Consider the following 20,841-nt stretch of genomic DNA (forward strand, 5'->3'; position numbering starts at 1 on the left):
GGAAACCCGACATTGGAGATAGTACTAGGCAAATTATATAATTTCAAATCTGCCTAAATACCGCGAGTATTAGAGGTGCCCACATAAAATAAGAGTAAATACAACAACACTTGTTGTATAGGGAGATACTAGTAGAATCTCGAAATCTCAAGAAATTAAATAGGTTCTATTTCGATAACAATTGTATGCTGATATAGTTAAAAAGGAGGGCCATATTTTCCTACTAGAGTGAAAAGGGGGGTGTTGGTGCCCTTCAACTTTAACAACGATTGCAACCTAAAGCAGCCATTTGTTTTTTCTTCTGTTTACTCTTCTATTGTAAGGCTGCGTACGACAACTTATAGATCGCGCAGCGAGAGCATAGCGCACCTGATTGCCCTTTGCTTTCTCTCGCCATGTTACAGAAAAGAGATGAACAGTGATAATTTAAATTGATCATCACTTCATCACTTCCAGACAAAAGTTTGGTGTGGAAATAGCTTACACGCACTCGATAACTATATTAAACCGTTTAATCCAAAAAATGTAACGCGTACATAAACTTTCGTCAGTTAGAATCATGCTCAGTGACATGTATCTCATGTGAGACTTTCAAGGTTAAATTGTCAAATGCAGGCAAATATTTACTGTTAAATGTGATGATACTTATTAAGAAATATGTAGCACCGGTCGCAGGCAACAAATATGTATCCCATATGATTAAATCTAGACGGGCACATACATTCGTCCAATTCAGCAAAAATTTGGTCCAATTCTAGGATTAATAAACTCACTTCTAAATCACTTAAAATCTAGTACCTTCAGAAGACATTGTTAACTAAAACAAAGTCGTCTGATTGTATGATATCAGAAGACTTTGGCTGCCTTTTCATTTATCAGGAAGGTTTCTGATGAACAACATTACTCGTCTCTATAAAACTTATATACATGATGCCACTAACAACTGCTCAAACTTGCTATTATATGTACATCAGATGGAACAGTTTAACACGCCTGCCTCTTCCCCACCCACCCCCCCAACCCCCCAAACCCCAAATTTGTATGAAGCCCAAATGCACAATCCTATCGGCATAAAGGCCTTCTGTATGTATACTCGAAGAGAGGCTATGTGCTGGAAGAATTTGGTTAACTTCCAAGTCAAAGCAAAACAGCATCTTTCGAGTTCGCCAAACAATAGATGAAGTTAGTGCACAGCCTGCTCCAGGAGTTTTGGATAGAGGATATTGCACACCTTATGCAAGTCCTTTTTCTGCTTAAACAGTTTCAACCACTGGTACAGCGAGTTCCTTGGGAAAACTGCAGATAATGATGATCTGCTTCACTTTTGTTTCCTGCTTTAGCTGCCACATGAATCTCTTCGCCTCTTGCTTGTCCTGCTACCCTTGGGTCTCGAAGTCTCAGCAGGTTCGGGGTCGAGCAGCTTTTGCCTTGAAGGACTGGCTGTGTTTGTGGGGACAGGATTATGAGGAGGTTCTCTTTCTTCCTTGCAATCTGTCTCCAAGGCATCTTGACACGAAAGTTTCTCGTACAAAACAGCAGAGTCCAAGGCATACACACGGAGAGCGAGGGCTGAGAGCGTCGAGATTCTTGCTGCAGCTGAAGGTGATGACCAATACCACCAGTGATTTCTCAAGTACTCAGCTTTGATGGTGTCCTCTAAAATAATTGAGGCTTGAACCACCTGAAGGAGATAAATGAGCACGTTTAAGTATCAGAATTTTAGGACCAAAAGAAGAAAACTGAGAAATTCGCTGAGAGGTTTAGCTAACAACTAAATTATTATGTGCTTCAACACAAGAAATATATTCTATTTATATCTAGGAATGCACACACTTTTCTTCTTCTTAATAACCAACGAAATCTTCTGTTTCCAGCTTCGAAAATCAGTGAAAAATAAGCTTCTCCTCTCTATCCTTCTCCCTGAAGTACCAGAGAATCTGAATTTCATTTTGGAATATAAGTCCATTCTTAGCTTAAGAAGATATAAACAGAAATTGATAATGAAAGAATCTTTATTCCAAGTCCAACTAGTAGGAGGACTTTAAGTCTACTATATGCGCATGCGTTATTCTTATTCTTCTTGGTGCTTTCTCCATGATATTTCGTCACTGAAAAGTCTTTTACTGTCTAGTCATTATTGCGGTTTCTACACATCAAGTGGTGAGATAAAATAGGTCTTTCATGATATTCGCCCCACCAATCTTCAGTGAGACCAGATGGCATGCCGACAACACATCCCACTTTTGCCTATGAATTGACCCAAAGCCCTGGGGGCCTATCTAGGAACTCACATATTAACAAATAAAGGCAGTTGGGAAGGAGTTGAATGTTCCTCTGATGAAACATTCTAAAATAAATGAACTGTATATACACACAGCTGCAAAATCATCCTCATGAACTAGCTCAGCTGAACATAATTCAAAACACACACAACTCAAGAAAACATTTGAGCAGAAGAGCATCCTTCATTTGACAAGAACGGGAAAGGGGGCGTTTGGTTTAGAGACAATTTTTTTCTTTTTTTTTTTTTTTCTTTTTTTGGAAATGTTAAAAAGTAAAGGAATAGAATGCAGGGTATATAATGCAGGGAATAGAATGCAGGGTATGTAATGCAGGGAATAGTAATGCAGGGATTATTTCTTGTTGGATGTTTGGTTTAATGTATTAAAAAATATTATATACTGTATAGTTAAAAATATGCGTATACTTTTCAATCAAAATAAAAATTTGTTTACCATTAGGAGGGTGGGTTGTATCATTAGTTGTTTCAATCCATGTGTAACTTATGCAGGTATTGTTTATGAAGAAGGAAAGAGAAGTAAGAACCGAACTGTATACAAATGCAAGATATTATGTGGAGATCAAATCTCCCGAGCAAACCAACCAAACGACCCCTAAGGTCTCTCATAATGCAAGCACCACTAAACTCGAAACGGCCTGCTTAGTCTATAAAGCTTCAATCGAACGAGCAAAACATTTACCTCATAAATTGTAGCTGCAGATTTTACGAAGGCACGCCATGCACATCTTCTCTCTGATTGTGACCTTGACACTCTCAAAGCTTCTTCAGGTAAAGCCGCATCTATGTCAAGCAAGTTGATTTTAAGACGCCGCAAAATTTCAGAAGCGTAACCGATGAAAGGACGCAGTGAGGATTCCGGAATAATAAAGTACATGTTATCCCCAAATTCAAGGACTTTATCCTTGGTAGAAGAGAACTGATCTCTTCCCCTCTTGGTTGCAGATTTTAGTCTCTCAAACATTGGTCCAACCACAGCTAAGTTATTTCCAGTAGAAATTTTGGCTCCATTCCGAGGTTCCTGCTCTGAAGACAATAAATCTGTAGAATTTCCTGCACATACCTCATTTTCCCTTTGGGAGACCAATCCAAGGGCAGAATCACTTAGATGTGGAGATGTGCATGGAACAAATGATGGTGTACCGTTAGACCCAATGAGTCCTATGTCCTTCACCAGCTCCTTGAGAGACGTCGGAGTGATGAACTGTGCTTTGATCTCCTCAAACTTATATGGACATTCTTGTTCGGTTTGATTTTCAGCAGAAGCTGGTTCATTACCATGCTTGTCCCTCCTAGATGCTTCACCATTACCAAGCTTCTTGCTCTTGGAAGCTTGAGACACGTCAATATTGCTCAACGAATTCTCCTGCAGTGTTTCATTTTTTGCCGCTCTTTTCCGCTTAGGAGGTTGTTCACTTGTTTCCCCATTCCGCTGAATGGGTGAATCAATCCTGCACTTGTCATTTGCATGCTTCAGACGTTCCTCAGCATTGGAAAATGTTTGGTGGCAAGACAGACAATGAGGTCTAGACGGCCATAATGGTTCTAGACACTCGCACCTGTATAATCCACCATCAAAAGAAACTCTCACTTTGACACCCATATCCTTGCAGATATCCATTTCCTCTTCTGCTAAGCAACCGTTAATCTTCTTTTTAATTGCAGTAACGGCTCTGGTGACGAGAGAATCAGAACTGAAACAGGAACCAGAATCCTCAGAGGGGATAGAAGTGCTCGGTCTTACCTTGTTATGGACTTGACTGTCCGAATAGCTGGATTTTTTGGTTCTATTATCCTGCCACCGCGAAATGGCCTCCTTCAATTCTTTCTCTCTCGTGTCATCCTCTCTTAGCCATCGACGAAGTAGTTCAACCTCAACATCAGATTTATAAGATGTCCACTGATCAAGATTTGGCATGCCCATATTCTCCCAAGGAGCAGATAAATCTAAAACACCATTTTCTCGTGAACTTTCTACACCATAAGACCACAAACGTCGAGATGACTCCGGCTGTGTACTTGTACTGCCATTAGCAACTATTTGTAGTGAAGTAGACCTGCCACAACTCCAGTAGAGTCTGCCCTCAGAATCCTGTCCCATATATTCCTTCCTAACAGAAACCTCCTGAAGTTCTACTTCTTTGGCAGCAATTGAGTCCTCCAAAGCACGAATCTCATTCTTCAGATCAGATATCTCAAGAAGGTATGCTTGCGCCAAATTTGGGTCAGCTTGTATGGAACACTGACGGCTGTATTTTGTGGTAGGTGTGTGCTCAACCATATGGTTGCTCATGGAGCCTGACAAAGTATTGCCAGGCACCAAACGAGCAGCAAACAGCAACACACCATTTGAACTACTTTGTGAGGACTCCAAACAATTGCCAGGAACTTGAATATTTTCTTGTTGGAGGGTAGCTATGGACACGTCATTTTGCAAACTAGCTTCTTCAGTACCACCTTTTGCAGGGGATGAAGTATTCAGAGACCCTGTATCATCCTTCAACAACTGCTGATGCTGTGAATGGTTGATTGAATCAGGAGAGTTTCTAATATGATTGCTGCCATCATCCAGCTGTCTACAACCACCAGAGATTGACGAGTTATGGCTGCCACTGTCAGGCTCCTGTACCTTCAGTTTACAGTCATTGGACCGTAGAGACGCTAATGCATCTGATCCTCCGTCTCCACTGCTCCGACCATTACTCTTCAGTTTTGCAAGGCTTCCAGTCAAAATTTCCTCTCTGCATTTTAGAAGCTTCAGCTCAGCACTGAGGCTACGCAGTTTCTGCTGCAATTCAGCAGACAGAGAGGCGCTTCGGTCAATATGATCACGAAGAAAGGCTGAATTCAACACCTCGTCACACAGGAATTTAAGAAGGAAAATTCTCTGCACCATGGAGAAAGAAATAGTACATGTCAAATTAGGTTAGGAAAAGCTGCACATAATTCATGTTCTACTTCGATGTTATGCCCAATACGCAATCATAGAATTTAACAAAAAAATTCTGCATGCGGCACAGTTCTCCTTATCACAATCAAATGAAAATTGAACATTAACATGTATATACCGCACAAAGCTCAGTTTTTTCCAGAAGCCAGCAACAAATTTTAATGTCTGATATCATTAGGTTGAAGACTCTACTCTCAGCATGCTACACATTCAAGTCAAGCAGTGCAAGCATGTAAAGTGTGCAAGCTACAGAGTAGAGTGGAGTTATGTAGACAAACCATACCTTTTCTATGACATGAATTTCAGATGTCTACAAATCATTACACACTTGTTTGATAATTCCATGCATATTTCTCATGTTATAGAAGTTTAATGTGAGATATTTCAAATGTCTTAGACATTTGGAAACAAACTCCAATAATTACTTCAAAACATTTTTCCACCATTACCAATATAATTAACAAGTCAATTAAACTTGGAAGACATTGCAAAAAACAGAAAGGGAGACAAGTGAGACAAATACTTATTTCTAGGATCAAGCAAAGATATTATTTCGTACATCTTCCAACAGCAAACAGGCTAACATATACCTAACATTGTGACATCAACATAGGAATACAGAAGAAAGTTAAAGAACATACATCCTCCCGTGGAAGTTCCCAATATTCTTTCAACTCCATTGTGCTTGTTAATCGAGAAAGTGCGTCCATAATCTTGAGAGTTAGTTTTTTTCTGTGCAACCTCCTTTTAACGCATTGACGAATAATATGAGAACCAGAAGAAGCATTCAGGGACTGTGATTTCTTAGCTTCACAATCGGGGCAATACCAATTCCCCCGAGGAACTTTAACCAGCGGAGGATTTAAGCAATACGTATGGTACTCCGAATCACATTTATCACAAAGAAGACAATTGACGTCATCTTTATCCATGCCACATACTTTACAGATTCCTTCCTCCCAAGGGGCTTTAGGAAGTAGGCTCTCATTCACATGAGCTAGGAGTTCATCTCTCGCTTTTGCAGCTTCACTGCTTAAACTGCTGTCATTTGAACACTCGATTTTCTGGACTAGGGGAAGAACCTGGGAGACATGACCAAGCCAAAGCTTAGTTAAACAACAACAATGACAATGGTTTAAGCAAAGAAGTTGAATCACAAACTCAATGGAGCAAAGGTTCAACTCTCAACCAAAATATTAGATTACTGAAAAAACTAAACTGAGTGAGTCAGATAAATTTCAAAAACAAATTTCCTCCAAAAACAATATCATAGTTTAAAGGGTTTTGAATCCAAGCACAAAAAAGTGAATCGACCAACTCTAGTATCATACTGCTCATCTTTTTGCACCTCTGAGCAATCTCATGAAACATTGACTAATTATTCATGCCAGGATATATAAATGATTAGACAAGGAATAATTTAACTTTTCACATGCACCAACCAGAAAGTACTACCGGGTCCACGGCTTCAAGAAGCCAATACCGCACTTGACATACTGAAATAATAAACATTTTGTATTCTTCGTTTCCACTCTGAGAGGAGGTTGACTTATTACGTACTCATGAGGGTCCCTATTTGTATGGAGGATTGGATCTCTTCTGTTGAGAACCATATTATGGTGTAGGTTCTCTTCTGGTATAGGGCTTGTATACGGGGTTTCCCCAATTGTTAATAAAATTATTTACCTTACAAAAAAAAAAAAAAAAAAAGGAGTTCAGCCGATTGCGGAGTGGCTCAACTTCCTTTCTTCGAACTGAACTACCACGACATTTGCTAACTGCATCAGACTCTTAGGATGAAAGAAGACTAGCTTTTAGATTGGATTCCTTTCCTCAACTGAAGTATTGAATTACTTTCACCCATATCATTTCGGCTCTTGCCTAAATAGGAAGAAACATCATGCTTATCTAAAAGGGAACTAGTACTACTACTACACCGTAAATTAAAAAAAAAAAAAAAAAAAGAAGAAGAAGAAGAAACAACCATATAAAATAGTTCAAGGCAAAGCGATTCTTTCCTGCTTAAAAAAATAGGGATAAAGGCTAGAACACAAACCTCTTTTTCATAATCTTCCTCGAATTTCTGCAACAAAGATCCAGCTAAATCAAGCAAATTGGACTTGTTGCAGTACGCAGTCCTTATATTATGCCAAACCTAAAAGAAGAAAAGAATAAGCAATATTGATCGTTTCTTGCCATTAAATCAAAGATATGGAAATAAAAAGAGAAGGATCAAATGAAAAATTGCCACAAAAACTTGAACTAATCATGCATCTTTCTAAGTAAAATGATCCAGTAAATCCCAGATATCTAAGAATATAGCTGTGGCAACAACTACACACAATTTTATACATACTGCAAATGCAATCTTATTTAAGAAACCAGAGTTGGACCTCTCTTTAATGTATCAGTGAAACCATATATACATGTTAAAAGAATTACCTCCCGCACATCATCGATGAAAGATTCATGTGATCCCCCATAGGATCCAGCAGCCAACTTCAGATCAACGGTCCTGAAGTCTAAAGGCCGAGATACCATTGCCGGATGCCCAAGAAGCCCCTCATCGTCATCATTAGGGTTCAGAACAGATCTTCCCAAGAGATTGCAGAAGACTTTATCTTTATCTTCTTTGACAGCTCGCCGCAGTATAATCCGACATTGTTTCATAATGATATCAGACACAGAGGTAGAACTCTTTACCTTTACTTCCTTCTCAGGTTTGGAAGAAGTAGTTTCACTGTTAACATCAGCCAGGACAGAAATTACTGCTCTCTGCATCAAGTTATTTTGATTAAAGGTTAGTCGTTTTACAAAGCTGACACATTTAATACATATTCAAGATATTCATCATGCTGCACCTTGGTTGGCCCTGATGCATTTCCCTTGTAAACTTCCTTACTAATCGAGTACACCAATTTTTCCCTTGCCCATTCAGGTGGATCTTTTTCCAAAGCCTCATTGATACATTTCCTGATACGAGCCCCCACATTTGTAGGCAGCTTCCGTACTGGCTCCAGCGCCTTTGCCCACTCCGGGACTTTTCCATCATCAGCGTCGGCTCCTTTGGCATCAGATTCTTTCTCATCAATGGAAACAAAAATGCTTCCCCTCTTCAGTGATCCAAATATTTGCTTTGTAGCCTCTGCAAGAAGCTGAAATCACACACTTGAGAATGTTTTAATTTTCACAAACCTCAGATAACAGGAGAAGCAAGCATATTGAGAAGACAACAATGTGTATACATTTACCAACAGCCAGATGGCTACAAAATGGACACAAGAAATTCACTCTTCAAGTAGGGTATGAAACACACAAAGCAGGTATGACAAGAACAAACACATTAATTTAACATTGACAAGAAGCTTGAACTATTTAACATTGACAAGAAGCTTAAACTATATTACATTGACAAGAAGTTGACTGTATATCCAGCTCTAAAGACAAGGTAAAAGTGGAAAGCTTTTAGGAAATAACTTTAAGAGGTCTCTTTAAGTGTGTTCCCATATGGAATAAAGAACACAGAACATGAAAAATAGAAAGAACAAGGTGGCGCGTCCAAAATAAATATCTCAAGCAAAGCATATATAATAATACTAATTGCACTTCTTAACGATTAATAAATCAATAGTATTGGCACACTTACGGATCACAAGTTTAAAACAAACATGTTGTAGAGGAATTTATTGGCACACTTGATTTTCTGTACACTTCTGGAGCAAATATGATACTCAATTGATATTGATGATTGAATACTCTTTGTGGAGAATCATTTTTTTTTTTTTTTAATTTCTGTAAGACTCAAAATATTTTTGTATACACCTTGTATGTGGGTGATTTTCCCCAACACTTCAATAAGCTATCATCAAAATACTCTCAGTATAGAGAATGAGAATGCTACAGCCTACATGCAACAGGTGTAAATCTTACCATTGCGGCTTAAAGGGGACACATTCCATCTTCTACGGATTGTACATCACGTCAAAAATTGCACCAAAATAACAAGTATTACTCCACAGAATGAGCTTACAATTGTCATTAACTTGTTAAACGTATAATAGCAATGCACATAAAATGTAGGCATTTCTGCATATTCGCATGTTCTTAATGCACCATAATCAACTATTACTTCCATCCTTTTTTTAAACTAGGTCAGCATCTAGCGAGCCAAGTTAGGCTAGATGTTGCCTCACAAAATGGAAATTCATGTGCATTTTTAAAATTAATGACATCTTGAGATTCTGATCATCTTATTATGTGAAATCAGTTAAAAGATTTTGGCAAAACATGACATAGTATCACCACAAGTATTGTGATGGAAGAGAGATTACTTTAATGACAACATGAAAACAAGGCAAAAGGGCAACAAAAAGTACATATTTAGATTCCTCAAATCAAGAAACAACCATGTGCCATCACAAGGAAAGAAATATGAACTGATCTTACCATTGCATCAGCCTCTAATGCAGCAACTCCCGTAAGAGAGCCACAAAGTGTCCCACCATCACCTTGTAAGCAATGAAATACCTTCCCACTCTCCCGGCAAGCAATTTCTGGAGACTCAAGATTAACTTCCATGGTCCACACTGCTAACATGTACCTCCGAGCAATTTCAGGCCATGTAACTTCATTAATGGGAAGCATATCAAGTCTCGTTTTTTTGAGAGTCGCTAAATTGTCAGCATCTTTTTTCCTGCCTCTTCTAGATTTGAACCCTCCTGCACCATAATTCGGATCGACATAGACAGCAACTTTTGAGACCAGCTCGGTGACGAGAGCTTTGAGCAGTAGACCATGAATCTTTGCCAAAAGCAAACGAGTAAATCCAATAGATTGATGAAAACCCAATCTACCAGATAGAGAGTCCATTTCACCTCTTGCTAAGGCGATCTCCCTGACATCCTGAATCTCGAGTGTGGGCATTTCGATTGAACTTGTTTTATCTGTCCATGGACCAACTATTTCCTCTTCAAGTTCTTCAAATGAAAGTGGAGCTTCCAGCCCCAAGACTTCTGAAAACCTCAACAAGAATTCCCAAACCTAAACACATTTGATAAAATAAAAATGAAAAAGATTCAAAAAAGAAAGAGTAAGCATATGGGAACATCCAATTCCTTTCTAGACAACAAACTCGAAAGTTACAAGATACCTGGAGAGTGTCACCTATCAAAAATGCAGGAATCTTTGTGCTAAGCGGCTTTCCAGCAATACAGGGACGCCTGATGTCAGCGTCCCCCATATGATTTTTGCGTGTTCCAGAAATTCTCAAAGATTCGACAGCTTCCCTCTCATCCTGCATGTGATTCTTTCTTTTAGCCTGCAGGAACCCATTTCTGACTGTTTGCAGAGTTGTGTTGTCCTTTCTCTTACTAACACTTTTATAATTAGTGCATGCAGATACACCAGGAAGCTGTTCTATAATTTCTTGCACGAAGTCTGCATCTAGTCCAAATCTGTCTTGCTCTAACCACTTCACTAACATTTCACAAGCAATTTTAAAATCGAAATTGCTCTGCACTAATCTTGGAAAGTTAAAAGTGCCACCACAGTAAGAGAACTTGGACAATGAACCTACTTCACTCAGCTCTTTTTCATCCATTTTATATACCTCATGACTACAGCAGAATTGGATTACACCTTTTTGCTTATAAGCATCAATGCATGCATGCAGAAGATGCTGGGAAACCATTTCCCACACAGAAGATGTAGATCTTCCTTCCACAACAAACTCCCCCACACTGTCTCCTTGCCCAATAACACCAGGACATACCTTTCCAAACTTTCCAGGTAATGAATTCAGCCACTGCATATTTTCAGTGTCACAATTCAGATCTGGTGGGTCGCACTCTTCTAGCATCACCTGGATGGAAGAACTCTCCTCATCATCCAGCATAGAAGTTACAGAATTACCATTTTCCACATTATCTTCGCCAATACGAGAATCGCATCTAGATGTTAAAAGGACCGTCGAACCAATTGGGATAGACTGCAGGCTGCATGGGTACCTCTTGACCTTGAAAACTGGGCCAGGATCACCTCCATCAGCAACCTCACAAGTAAAAAAAGATCCTGTAATTCTGTCATGCCAGCTAGACAAGTAACCCACAGGCCATATCTCACCAGTGCTGTGATATGATGGTCGAGGGTCAACATTTCCAGCTTGCATAAGAAAGAAGTCCTGAAACTGAACTGGATAGCCATCCTGAAAGAACAGGCAAACGTAAGTCAGTAAAAATGTCAAGCAATTAAGACTACCTGATTCTTCGGACTATGAGGAGATTAGAAATGCAAAAACTAGCATGGCAGTATTAAACTAAATATTGGTAATAGGATGAACATACACTTGGATATATACTCTTGGCTATAGAGCCACCATTACGGAAGAAGTTGCCCCCAGGAGAATTCCGACTTTGTTCAGACTTGCGGGCTTTAGCAGAACCTGAAGCTAATTTACTTCTAAAGACATTTGGCAATCCCTCACGAACTAAAGTAAATTTACCGCCATCAACTTCCACAGATTGGTACAACCCCATATGTTGAGCAACATCATCAGGCGACTCAAAGGAAGTTCCATTTGGTCCAACATATACTGGATAAGTCTTGCATCTTTTGTCACAATACTTAATATCCACATGCCAGCCATCATCTAGATGGCCTTTCATCCCAGCAATATATTCTCTAAGTTCTTGAAGATAAATTTCACGCGTTCTTGGTAGAACAAATTTCTTTGCAGTAAAATCACATACACGATTCCTTGAATCATACATCAATACTGGATCTGTTATGCTTAGATTTATCCGGTCAGAATGAGGTCTATCGAGAGCTGTGTCCTCCAATTGTGACTTACGAATATCCCCTGTAAGTGAGGAAGCCTTCTGAAAATTGAATCCATTCTCCCTATATACCAAAAAAGAGCTTGTTGGGGCATTGAAGGAACGGCCAGTAGAAGAGAAACTTTTCATAGCTTGGAATCTGTGAACACCAGCAATATACATAATATCAGTTTATATGTCCCAGTTACTCCTAAAGCAACCCGTAGAGGGAAAAAGTGAACCCAAAGCATTAAATAAACCTGATCTACCGCATTTCAATATTATGGAAGACAAATCGCACTAATATCCAAATACACTATTAATCCACCTAGATTTCTGAAGCAAAGTTAGTATACACTGTTAATCGCACTAATAAGTAGATAGATCTATAAGATCTAAGTTCTAAGATCTACATTCTGCTGCAAGATGCCCAAATGGATTATTGTTCCTTCTCTATTAGTCAGAGTAAATTCATCGCTATTTTGTCCTTGTACCGAGGGTCTACCGGAAACAGCCTCTCTACCTCCCAAGGTAGGGGTAAGGTCTGCGTACACTCTACCCTCCCCAGACCCCACTTTGTGGGATTCCACTGGGTATGTTGTTGTTTTGAGAAGGGGAAAAGAAAGAATTCCATCTCAAAAGAATGAAAGAAAACAGGAAATGGCCAGCAATCTCAAACTGAATTTGAAAAGCGGCAGCCGGCAGGGTGCTGCATTTCTTTTGCAACCCTTTTGTATACTTTTACTTAGTAAATCGGCTGGACACCACGACGGTATCTCATTAATGTATTACTGTTAACCTAAAAGATAAAAAGAATTAGAAAGAGAAACATCTTGAGGCCCCTTCATAAAATCAAGATGTTACTGTTAAATAAATGGACCTTGGGCCTATAAGGATACAGAATTGCCTTCCACCCACCGATGCGGCACTTAGAAACGGACCTTGGGCCTATAAGGATACAGATTTGCCTCCACCCACCAATGCGGGACTTAACACTTCCCCTCACGCCCAGGACTTGACATCTGGTGTGTGGACAATATATGATGGAGGCCCAATCGGGTGAAACAAGATTTGGATGGGCCTGTCTCTGATACCATGTTAAAAATTTGGACTTTGGGCCTAACTCAACCCCAAAAGCTAGCTCAAGAGGTGAAGATTGCCCAAGACCATATAAGGATACAAATTTCCCTCCCACCCATCAATGTGGGACTTTTAACAGGTACTATGTTCAAATCGAGCTAATTTGCAGTTACCTTAAATGTTAGGTAAGAGGCATTGGTTAGACTTAAATAGAAATGAATTAAAAATGGAGATGACGATACTTTTGACTGTAGTATAAAAGTAGATACCTTATTTTACCAAGAGATTTGAGTAATTATTAACGGGTGTCAGCAAAAAAGTTGCATCTACTTATTTCGGAAGGAAGACACGTCGCCCTTACGACTGCTAGCAATGACTGAAAAGTTGCCCTTACGATTGCTAGCAGTGACTGAATTAAAGGCCTAAGGTTTACCAGTAACTGTATTAAACTTAATAGCAATGACTTTTGAGGAGTTATTCATTCAAAACATCCAATCATAGGTGGACAAAAGTTTGGACAGCACAAAACAAGAACGGATATTAGATTATAGGGAATACATACATTTTGCTAACATTGAAGTAACTCATTGACTTTAACTTCTCAGCCCAATATTGAACCTATTCAACTCAGCAATTGTCTTTATTTGATTGAGAATAAAAAATCTAATGATGCACGATATTGTCTCTTTTCATTAACGAAAATCATACGGATAGTACTTTTAACTTTGGATTGTTGAACATTTGATTTATTTGCGACTAGTTATTTTTATCTTCACCATGAAAGCCAAAAGAGGGAAGAAACTGTTGCAAGTAATTAAGCTTAGCTTGGATTCAGGCAAGGCATATTTTATCGGAAGATTCTGGATATGGTAGCACAAAATTTTCCATTCCTGTATTTACTAGAGAACCTTATTTGTATGGGCTTAATTACATTTCTTCTTTGGAGGACCAAAGAAGAAAGTTTTGGATCGACGCTCTTTTTCCTCATCCATGAGTTTGTCCACAAAGCAAGTTATTTACTGGAAGTATTGTAGGGGGGAATGAGATCTGGAAAAGGGAAAAGGAGAGAAATGAGAATAGCTGGTTAGTTTATTTCCCACATGAAACTACTACTCCATTCGCCTCAGGTGTAAAACCAATTGCCCAATGTTTGCAGAGTAGTTCAACTTCATACCTTTTCTTTATATATGGTTTCTCTCAAAGAGGTTGTATTCCTTTAGGTTATTAGTATCGGAATGCTGAAGAACATCTTTCGCTAGAAGTGTTACTATAAAATTACATGCTGGTACATAGCTTGATAGAAAAATTACCAACTTGACACTTAGCCCTAGTATCATATTTGGTTATTTATTAAAAATTCCCTTTTGGAGGGGAAGGATGGATTGTTAGTGTGGAAGATTTAGAAGATATAATCAAAGGACATGTAAGGTTAGGTTCCATTTGTATACTTGGGGGGATCTGCCATATCTTAACCAAAACCTTCACATGGGCTCAACGAGCACTTGTATGGTCTATAAATTATATGGAAAAAATTTGTGAGGAGTAATTTCCTGAGGATAGAAATGGAGTTTATAGTCTACCTCTGGGGGTACTTAATCGATTTTGCCACTAAGGGTTAAATCATCTAAAATTTGAATCACTGGTAGACCATCAGCATAGACACAAGAAGCCTGTTTGGATGGGCTTAAAAAAAGCAGCTTATAAGCTGCTTTTTTTAAGCTAAGCCAAACGGGCCAACTTATTTTTTTGGGCTTATTTTAAGCACAAAATGGCTTATAAGCTGGCCAGCCAAACACTCAAAAAAGCTGAAAACAGCTTATAAGCTGTCTTCAGCAACTTATAAGCTAAGCCAAACGGGCTGATGATATATCCTACAGACTATGTTGGTCGGACTCTTCAAATTTACCGTCGGCTGGGTGTCAGATCCTCCAAAATAGTGCATTTTAGGAGGATTTGAAACGGATGCAGCAGCAACTTTGAAGAGTCTGAGCAACATAGCTTACGGGCTTGTCGGCTTTGATCGTTGCAGAGTGTGCAAAGGATATGTAAGTGCTCTTTTTTTTTTTTGAGAAACTGGTACTGTAAGGATATGTAACTGCTCTTAAAACTGATAATCCAGGAAATGCAAATTTTGAATGCGCATATTGGTTATGGCTGGCTGATGAGAATCGACCAAAAAGGAATAGGAATAACGCGAGAAGATGCAATAGGAAATTTTCATGGAAATGGAAGATGGAGAGTTCCATTGAGTGAAAAAGCTATCTTGAACACCCAAGAGACTGTGAAGTCCTATAGTTACCAGTTTCAAAAAAGAGACTGTGAAGTCCTACTAAAGATATTATCTCAGATCATCATTATATGATCAAAGATAAAGCTCAAAGACACAGTTAAAATCACTTTTCTCCATTGAAAGCATGACGCAGCAACAAGAATGGGACAAACATCCATAAGAAGAACTACAAAATAATTGGAAAGTCCTACTAAAGACATTTTATACCCATATCATCATTATAAGATCAAAGATAAAGCTCAAAGACAGAGTTAAGGTCACTTTTCTCTGTTGAAGACATGGCATTTCTCAAAGCAGCAACAAGAATGGGATAAATATCCATTAGAAGAACTATCAAAATTTCCCTCACTGAAGTACCAAAGAAGATATGCTCAAGGATCTGCCTTGGCCAAGTTCTGTAGTTCCAATTTCAGGGAAAGCATTTTGAGTTTCTCTTCTTGGGACTGCATTCTGCCTTCCATGAATTGCTCCAGTAGAGATCAGAAATTGTTGAAGAAACAACAAGATCTTTCTTTTGTCCCTTCCCGGCGATCGAAAAATAAAAAATGGTTAATATATTCAAGATAATTATGATCATCAATCAGTTGATTCGTTCTCATTCATTGAATTAATCCATGGTAAAAATATCAGAAACGAAGGAACATTGTTTTTGCAAACGTGAATCAAATTTATTTATTTTTTAACATTTTTTCCTAAAAATTGAACAACCCAATTGCTAAACTACGAAGCCATGCTTGAAACATAGTATAGATCTAATACGCCTTTTCCCTTTGACAATGTGTTAGTTGCTGCATAGTATAGATCTAATACGCCTTTTCCCTTTGACAATGTGTTAGTTGCTGCATTCCTAATCTATACTTGGAAAACAGTATAGATTTCATGCTCTTTCTTCCCTTTGACAATATATTGCTAAACAGTATTGCTAAACTACTAAGCCATGCTTGAAACATAGTATAGATCTAATACGCATTTTATTTTATTTTTTTGAAACTGGTTCTATTAGTATAGATCTAATACGCTTTTCCCTTTGACAATGTGTTAGTTGCTGCATTCCTAATCTATACTTGGAAAACAGTATAGATCTCACGCTCTTTCTTCCCTTTGGCAATATATGAAATCTTCAACATTGACCTTCCTGTTCTACACTCTACTGCTTACACGCAACTATTCTCCAAGTTATTTAGGTTGCTAATGATGAACTAATGATGAAAGTTTTGTTTTTAAACTGTGGCGTCCGGGCTAGCTTGCACGCACCACTACTAATTCCACGGGGTACCTGCTACGTTCCACCAGCACAAGCACCGGGTAACTTTGTCCATAAAGGCTTGGACAAATGAGACGAAATGACCTACTATTATGTGTTGACATTTTAATCAGAGACCTCATGGTTCTCAACTCACTTCATTGACCACTAGGCCACACCCGGTGCGATGAACTAATGACGAAAGTACACACCTCAAAGCATCTATGATTCTTCCCCATCCATGCCACCTAACACACAGAAGCTGAGACTGTTCTCACACAATTTCATCAGTTCTTTCTACATCTGACAGCAAAAAAGTTCCTACACAGTCATTGGCACACTACCCATCTCACCCCAAAATATATTCTAAAATGTCCCACAATTGTCCAGGACGATGCAAATACAGATCTACGTTCACCTTTTCTGCATTTGTTTCAATACATGCTATAAAATCTTTTTTTTTTTTTTTTTTTTTTTGAAACAGGTAACATTTACAAGCTATAAAATCTTGCCACTACGGATAAGATGTGAAGTGTTAACTTTCTGGTACAACAAGGGCTCGTTCACCATACTTCAATTAAATTACTTCTTCCCATGTCACCTCTTCCTCCTTTTTGTACTTCCATAACCATTTAGAAGCAAATTCTGGCGGTCAAGTTTTAAATCTTCATTCACTTGGCCCAAAAGAAGGTTCCAAATTCCCCATTCCCATTCATCACCCTTCTTGATTCAGATTACTATCTACCATCCTTCCAAGTGGTATGATTTATTTCTTTGTTACCATCCAGCAATGTGTTTAAAAGCTAATGCAAAGAAAGACAAGGTCCATTGGGCTTGAAGCGAAAAAAACAAGAAACGATGCACACAATTTTTTGAAGTGAAACGCACATGTCACGGAAAATTCAAACTTGCCAAACATATATGAATCTAGAAATATAATAATCAAATTGCAACTACAATGACTAATTCGAGTGTCTAGTATACAATAACGTTGATATTATCCAACTCCTCAAAGATGGGATTCAAAGACTCAACTTTTCACATCAGGATCAGTTTGCTCGACATTGTCAGAAGCACACACTTCTCTAAGGCTCATGGCTGCCCCCAGAACGCGATGACTCCTTGCTTCGCATCTCGAGGAAATGACACTAATAATATTGTCATCCAAAAGAAATTTCTCCAGATTTTATCAGACTCTCTGACTACCTTTGCAAGTATCAGAACTCATACCTCATATATATAGGTACAGAGACCCTTAATAATTTGGAAGTGTGAGAGAAAAGACAATATGCATTTTGGGACTAAATATCAAATTTCTATGACTCCATTTTAGACGTACCATAAAATTTGTACCATTCAATTAATCATTTCAAAAAAAAAACTTCCATAATTGTAAGGAATTCAAATTCACGTAACTACTGAAATATAAAACTTAGGTTTACTTTTTTGATAATATTGGCCTGAGAGTAAGTTCTAACTGGAGTAAGAAAAGGTCAATGAGGATACATACAGCGGTCCCTACCTATTTAGGACTGAGGCATAGTCGTTGATATAATTTTTACTTTATCAGACTAACTTCCCAATGTTAATTTAATATTTTATTACACTAACCGCTAAAGTCGAATTAACATCTCAAACTACCAGTCCAGTCAAATACCACTATATAAAATGGCATAAAGGGACTAAGATAGCATCTAGAAGATGAGAGGCGTCAGCAAGGACCTTCCAACTTAAGTTGAGGCCACACCAAATTGGTCTGATATCAAAGCACTGCTATCGTTTGCATTTTGGAAGAAGTCAATACACTGACAGTCAAGTACTTGTTTTCCCTCTTGATGTGACACCATCGATTAGTTAAAACAGATGACACTTGACATAGAATAGGGGACTCTTTATCAAAAATGTTCACATAGTAGGGACTGGAGAGAGAGGAATCCTATCCCCACTTTCTAAAAGACTTACTAGACAAACCAATGAAAAAGAGATTGAATTCTAATGCTGTCATCAGATCTTAATATGAATCTTTTATTTTCATTCCTTTAGTTTAGGATAACATATCAAAGAAACAATAGAAAGAAAAAATGAAATCCAATCAAAGACTACTGAAACCACAATTCCGTGGAATGAGGTTCAGCAACCTATGTCGAAACACAACTATTTCATTTATCAAAGTACCACACCGTATCTAGCAATTAAAACACCAAACATTTATTTAAAACAAACCAAAAATTCAATCAAATACAATAAAAATTACAGTCTAACATCAAGAAACCCAAGATACACAACTCACACTCACAAAGTTTGAACCTTTATGTACATATATCAACAAGCATTGCTATAAATAATCCAATCACAGTCTAACATCAAGAAACACAACTCACACTCACAAAGTTTGAACCTTTATATACACATACACAACAAGCATTGCTACAAATAATCAACAGACATCACATCAACAAACCCCAAGATATACACAACTCACAAAGTTTAAACCTTTATATATACATATACATAACAACAAGCATTGCTATAAATAATCGACGATTCGTGTTTATACGTAAATAAAAGGATAAATAAAGAAGTAAAATCCATACTTGTTCACCACACGTTCTTGCTCCAATTCTCTTATAACAGGCAACTCATCATTCAAGTCCACACACATGCTTTCTCCTTCCTCCATCAATTCCCGTGGCGGCGATGCATTCATATCGAAAACCGGCACAGCATTCATATCCAACACCCCACCTACCCCACTTACCCCGCCACCCCCACTTACCCCACCACCCCCACTCAACACACATTTAAAACACTTCCATTCCTCTTGCTGACCCCACCTCCTAGAACCTGAACCCGAACCCGACTGGCAAGAACTACAGACCCGAACATTCCTAACCGGGTCGGGTTGACCCGGTTCATTTTTAACCCGGGTGGGTTCCGGGTTATCCAAGAATGGAGCGGAAACAACAACCCTTTCTCTCGGTGAAGGCAAAGGAGCTTCGTTAAGATCGATATGAAAAGGCAAAGGACGATTGTTGTTCTTCATTTTCTTCTGAAAAACAAGAAGTAGAAATTTGTATTATTATTGTGAGAGTGAAATAATTTTTTGTTTTGCTCAGAGACATCAACAAGCATTATATGTAAAGAAGAGGTGCTCTATATATAAAAGGGGTTTATAGGTGATTTAAGCAAAAATGGGATTTTGTGAATCCAAAAAACAGATGTGTATGTTGTGTAACGTAAATTGGTAAGAGACAAATTTGTGTATTAGTGAGAGAGTTTGTACTGGTCGAAAGAGAAGAAGAAAAGTGAAGAGAGGTTTGTGTTTGGGTTTGGCTTTTTTTTTTTTTTTGTGGTTTCTCGAAAATGGAGAAAAGGGGTCGTAGAGATGCTGGAGATGGTGTTGTACTTTGGTTTGCTCTAATGACCAAATTACCCTTTTCTTTATTTTATCTAAAAATAAATGTTTATTTTTGTACTAGTATTTTTATTTTATTTTTGTAATTACACTAGCAATCTCTTCAGGAACACCCGGAATAAGGGGGTAATAGTGTAAAGTAAATTTGATTATGATTAATAAAGAAAATAAAGTAAATAATTTGTTGTGTCTAATTAAAATGCACAAGGTAGTAGTATAAAGATATGTATAATGTTCGTATATATAAACTAATCACTTCGGGAACATCCGATAAAAAATAAATTTTATTAATAGGGAGTAATGGTTTACATTAAATTTAACTATGGTAATGTAGAAAATAAAGTAAATAATTTGTTATGTCTAATTTTAAAATGCACCAGGTAGTATAAAGATATATATTATTTTATTTTATTTTTTTGCTTTAGATATATATTATGTTCGTATATCTAAACTAAATCAAAAATAAATTAATGATTGATTCTCAATAGTGTAAAAAGGTAGTTGTATATAGTGTATATACCTTAAATCGTTCATAACATAATAATTGTGGTACTTGAAAATCGTTAGCATTTAGACAATATTTAGTTGAAATTAGGAAAACATTGGTGTTAAAAAATGATATTTGCAATGCATTCTTGACTATATTTTGAATAGTTACAACTTGGACTTTTTAGTGTTCGGTATTTACCTAATAGTTTCACTATTTGATAAGTATAGTCAAATGGGTGGTAATTTTGTTATTTTGAATTTTA

The 20,841-nt window shown here is 37.9% G+C and overlaps 1 protein-coding gene across 1 annotated transcript; it reads right to left on the reverse strand.

The window, feature by feature from the left end:
- Window positions 1-810: 810 nt before the first annotated feature.
- On the reverse strand, window positions 811-20,031 carry LOC132067349 (methyl-CpG-binding domain-containing protein 9). The gene is made up of 10 exons (XM_059460553.1): window positions 19,269-20,031; window positions 11,591-12,221; window positions 10,399-11,451; window positions 9,696-10,289; window positions 8,111-8,404; window positions 7,692-8,024; window positions 7,306-7,404; window positions 5,891-6,331; window positions 2,982-5,186; window positions 811-1,681 (listed from the first exon to the last, which is right to left on the reverse strand). Exons 1-10 carry the CDS (start codon window positions 19,715-19,717, stop codon window positions 1,337-1,339), a joined length of 6,444 nt encoding a protein of 2,147 aa, XP_059316536.1. The 5' UTR covers window positions 19,718-20,031; the 3' UTR covers window positions 811-1,336.
- Window positions 20,032-20,841: the final 810 nt, after the last annotated feature.

This window comes from Lycium ferocissimum, chromosome 8 (genome assembly GCF_029784015.1).
Source record: "Lycium ferocissimum isolate CSIRO_LF1 chromosome 8, AGI_CSIRO_Lferr_CH_V1, whole genome shotgun sequence".
In the NCBI taxonomy this organism is placed as follows: Eukaryota; Viridiplantae; Streptophyta; class Magnoliopsida; order Solanales; family Solanaceae; genus Lycium; species Lycium ferocissimum.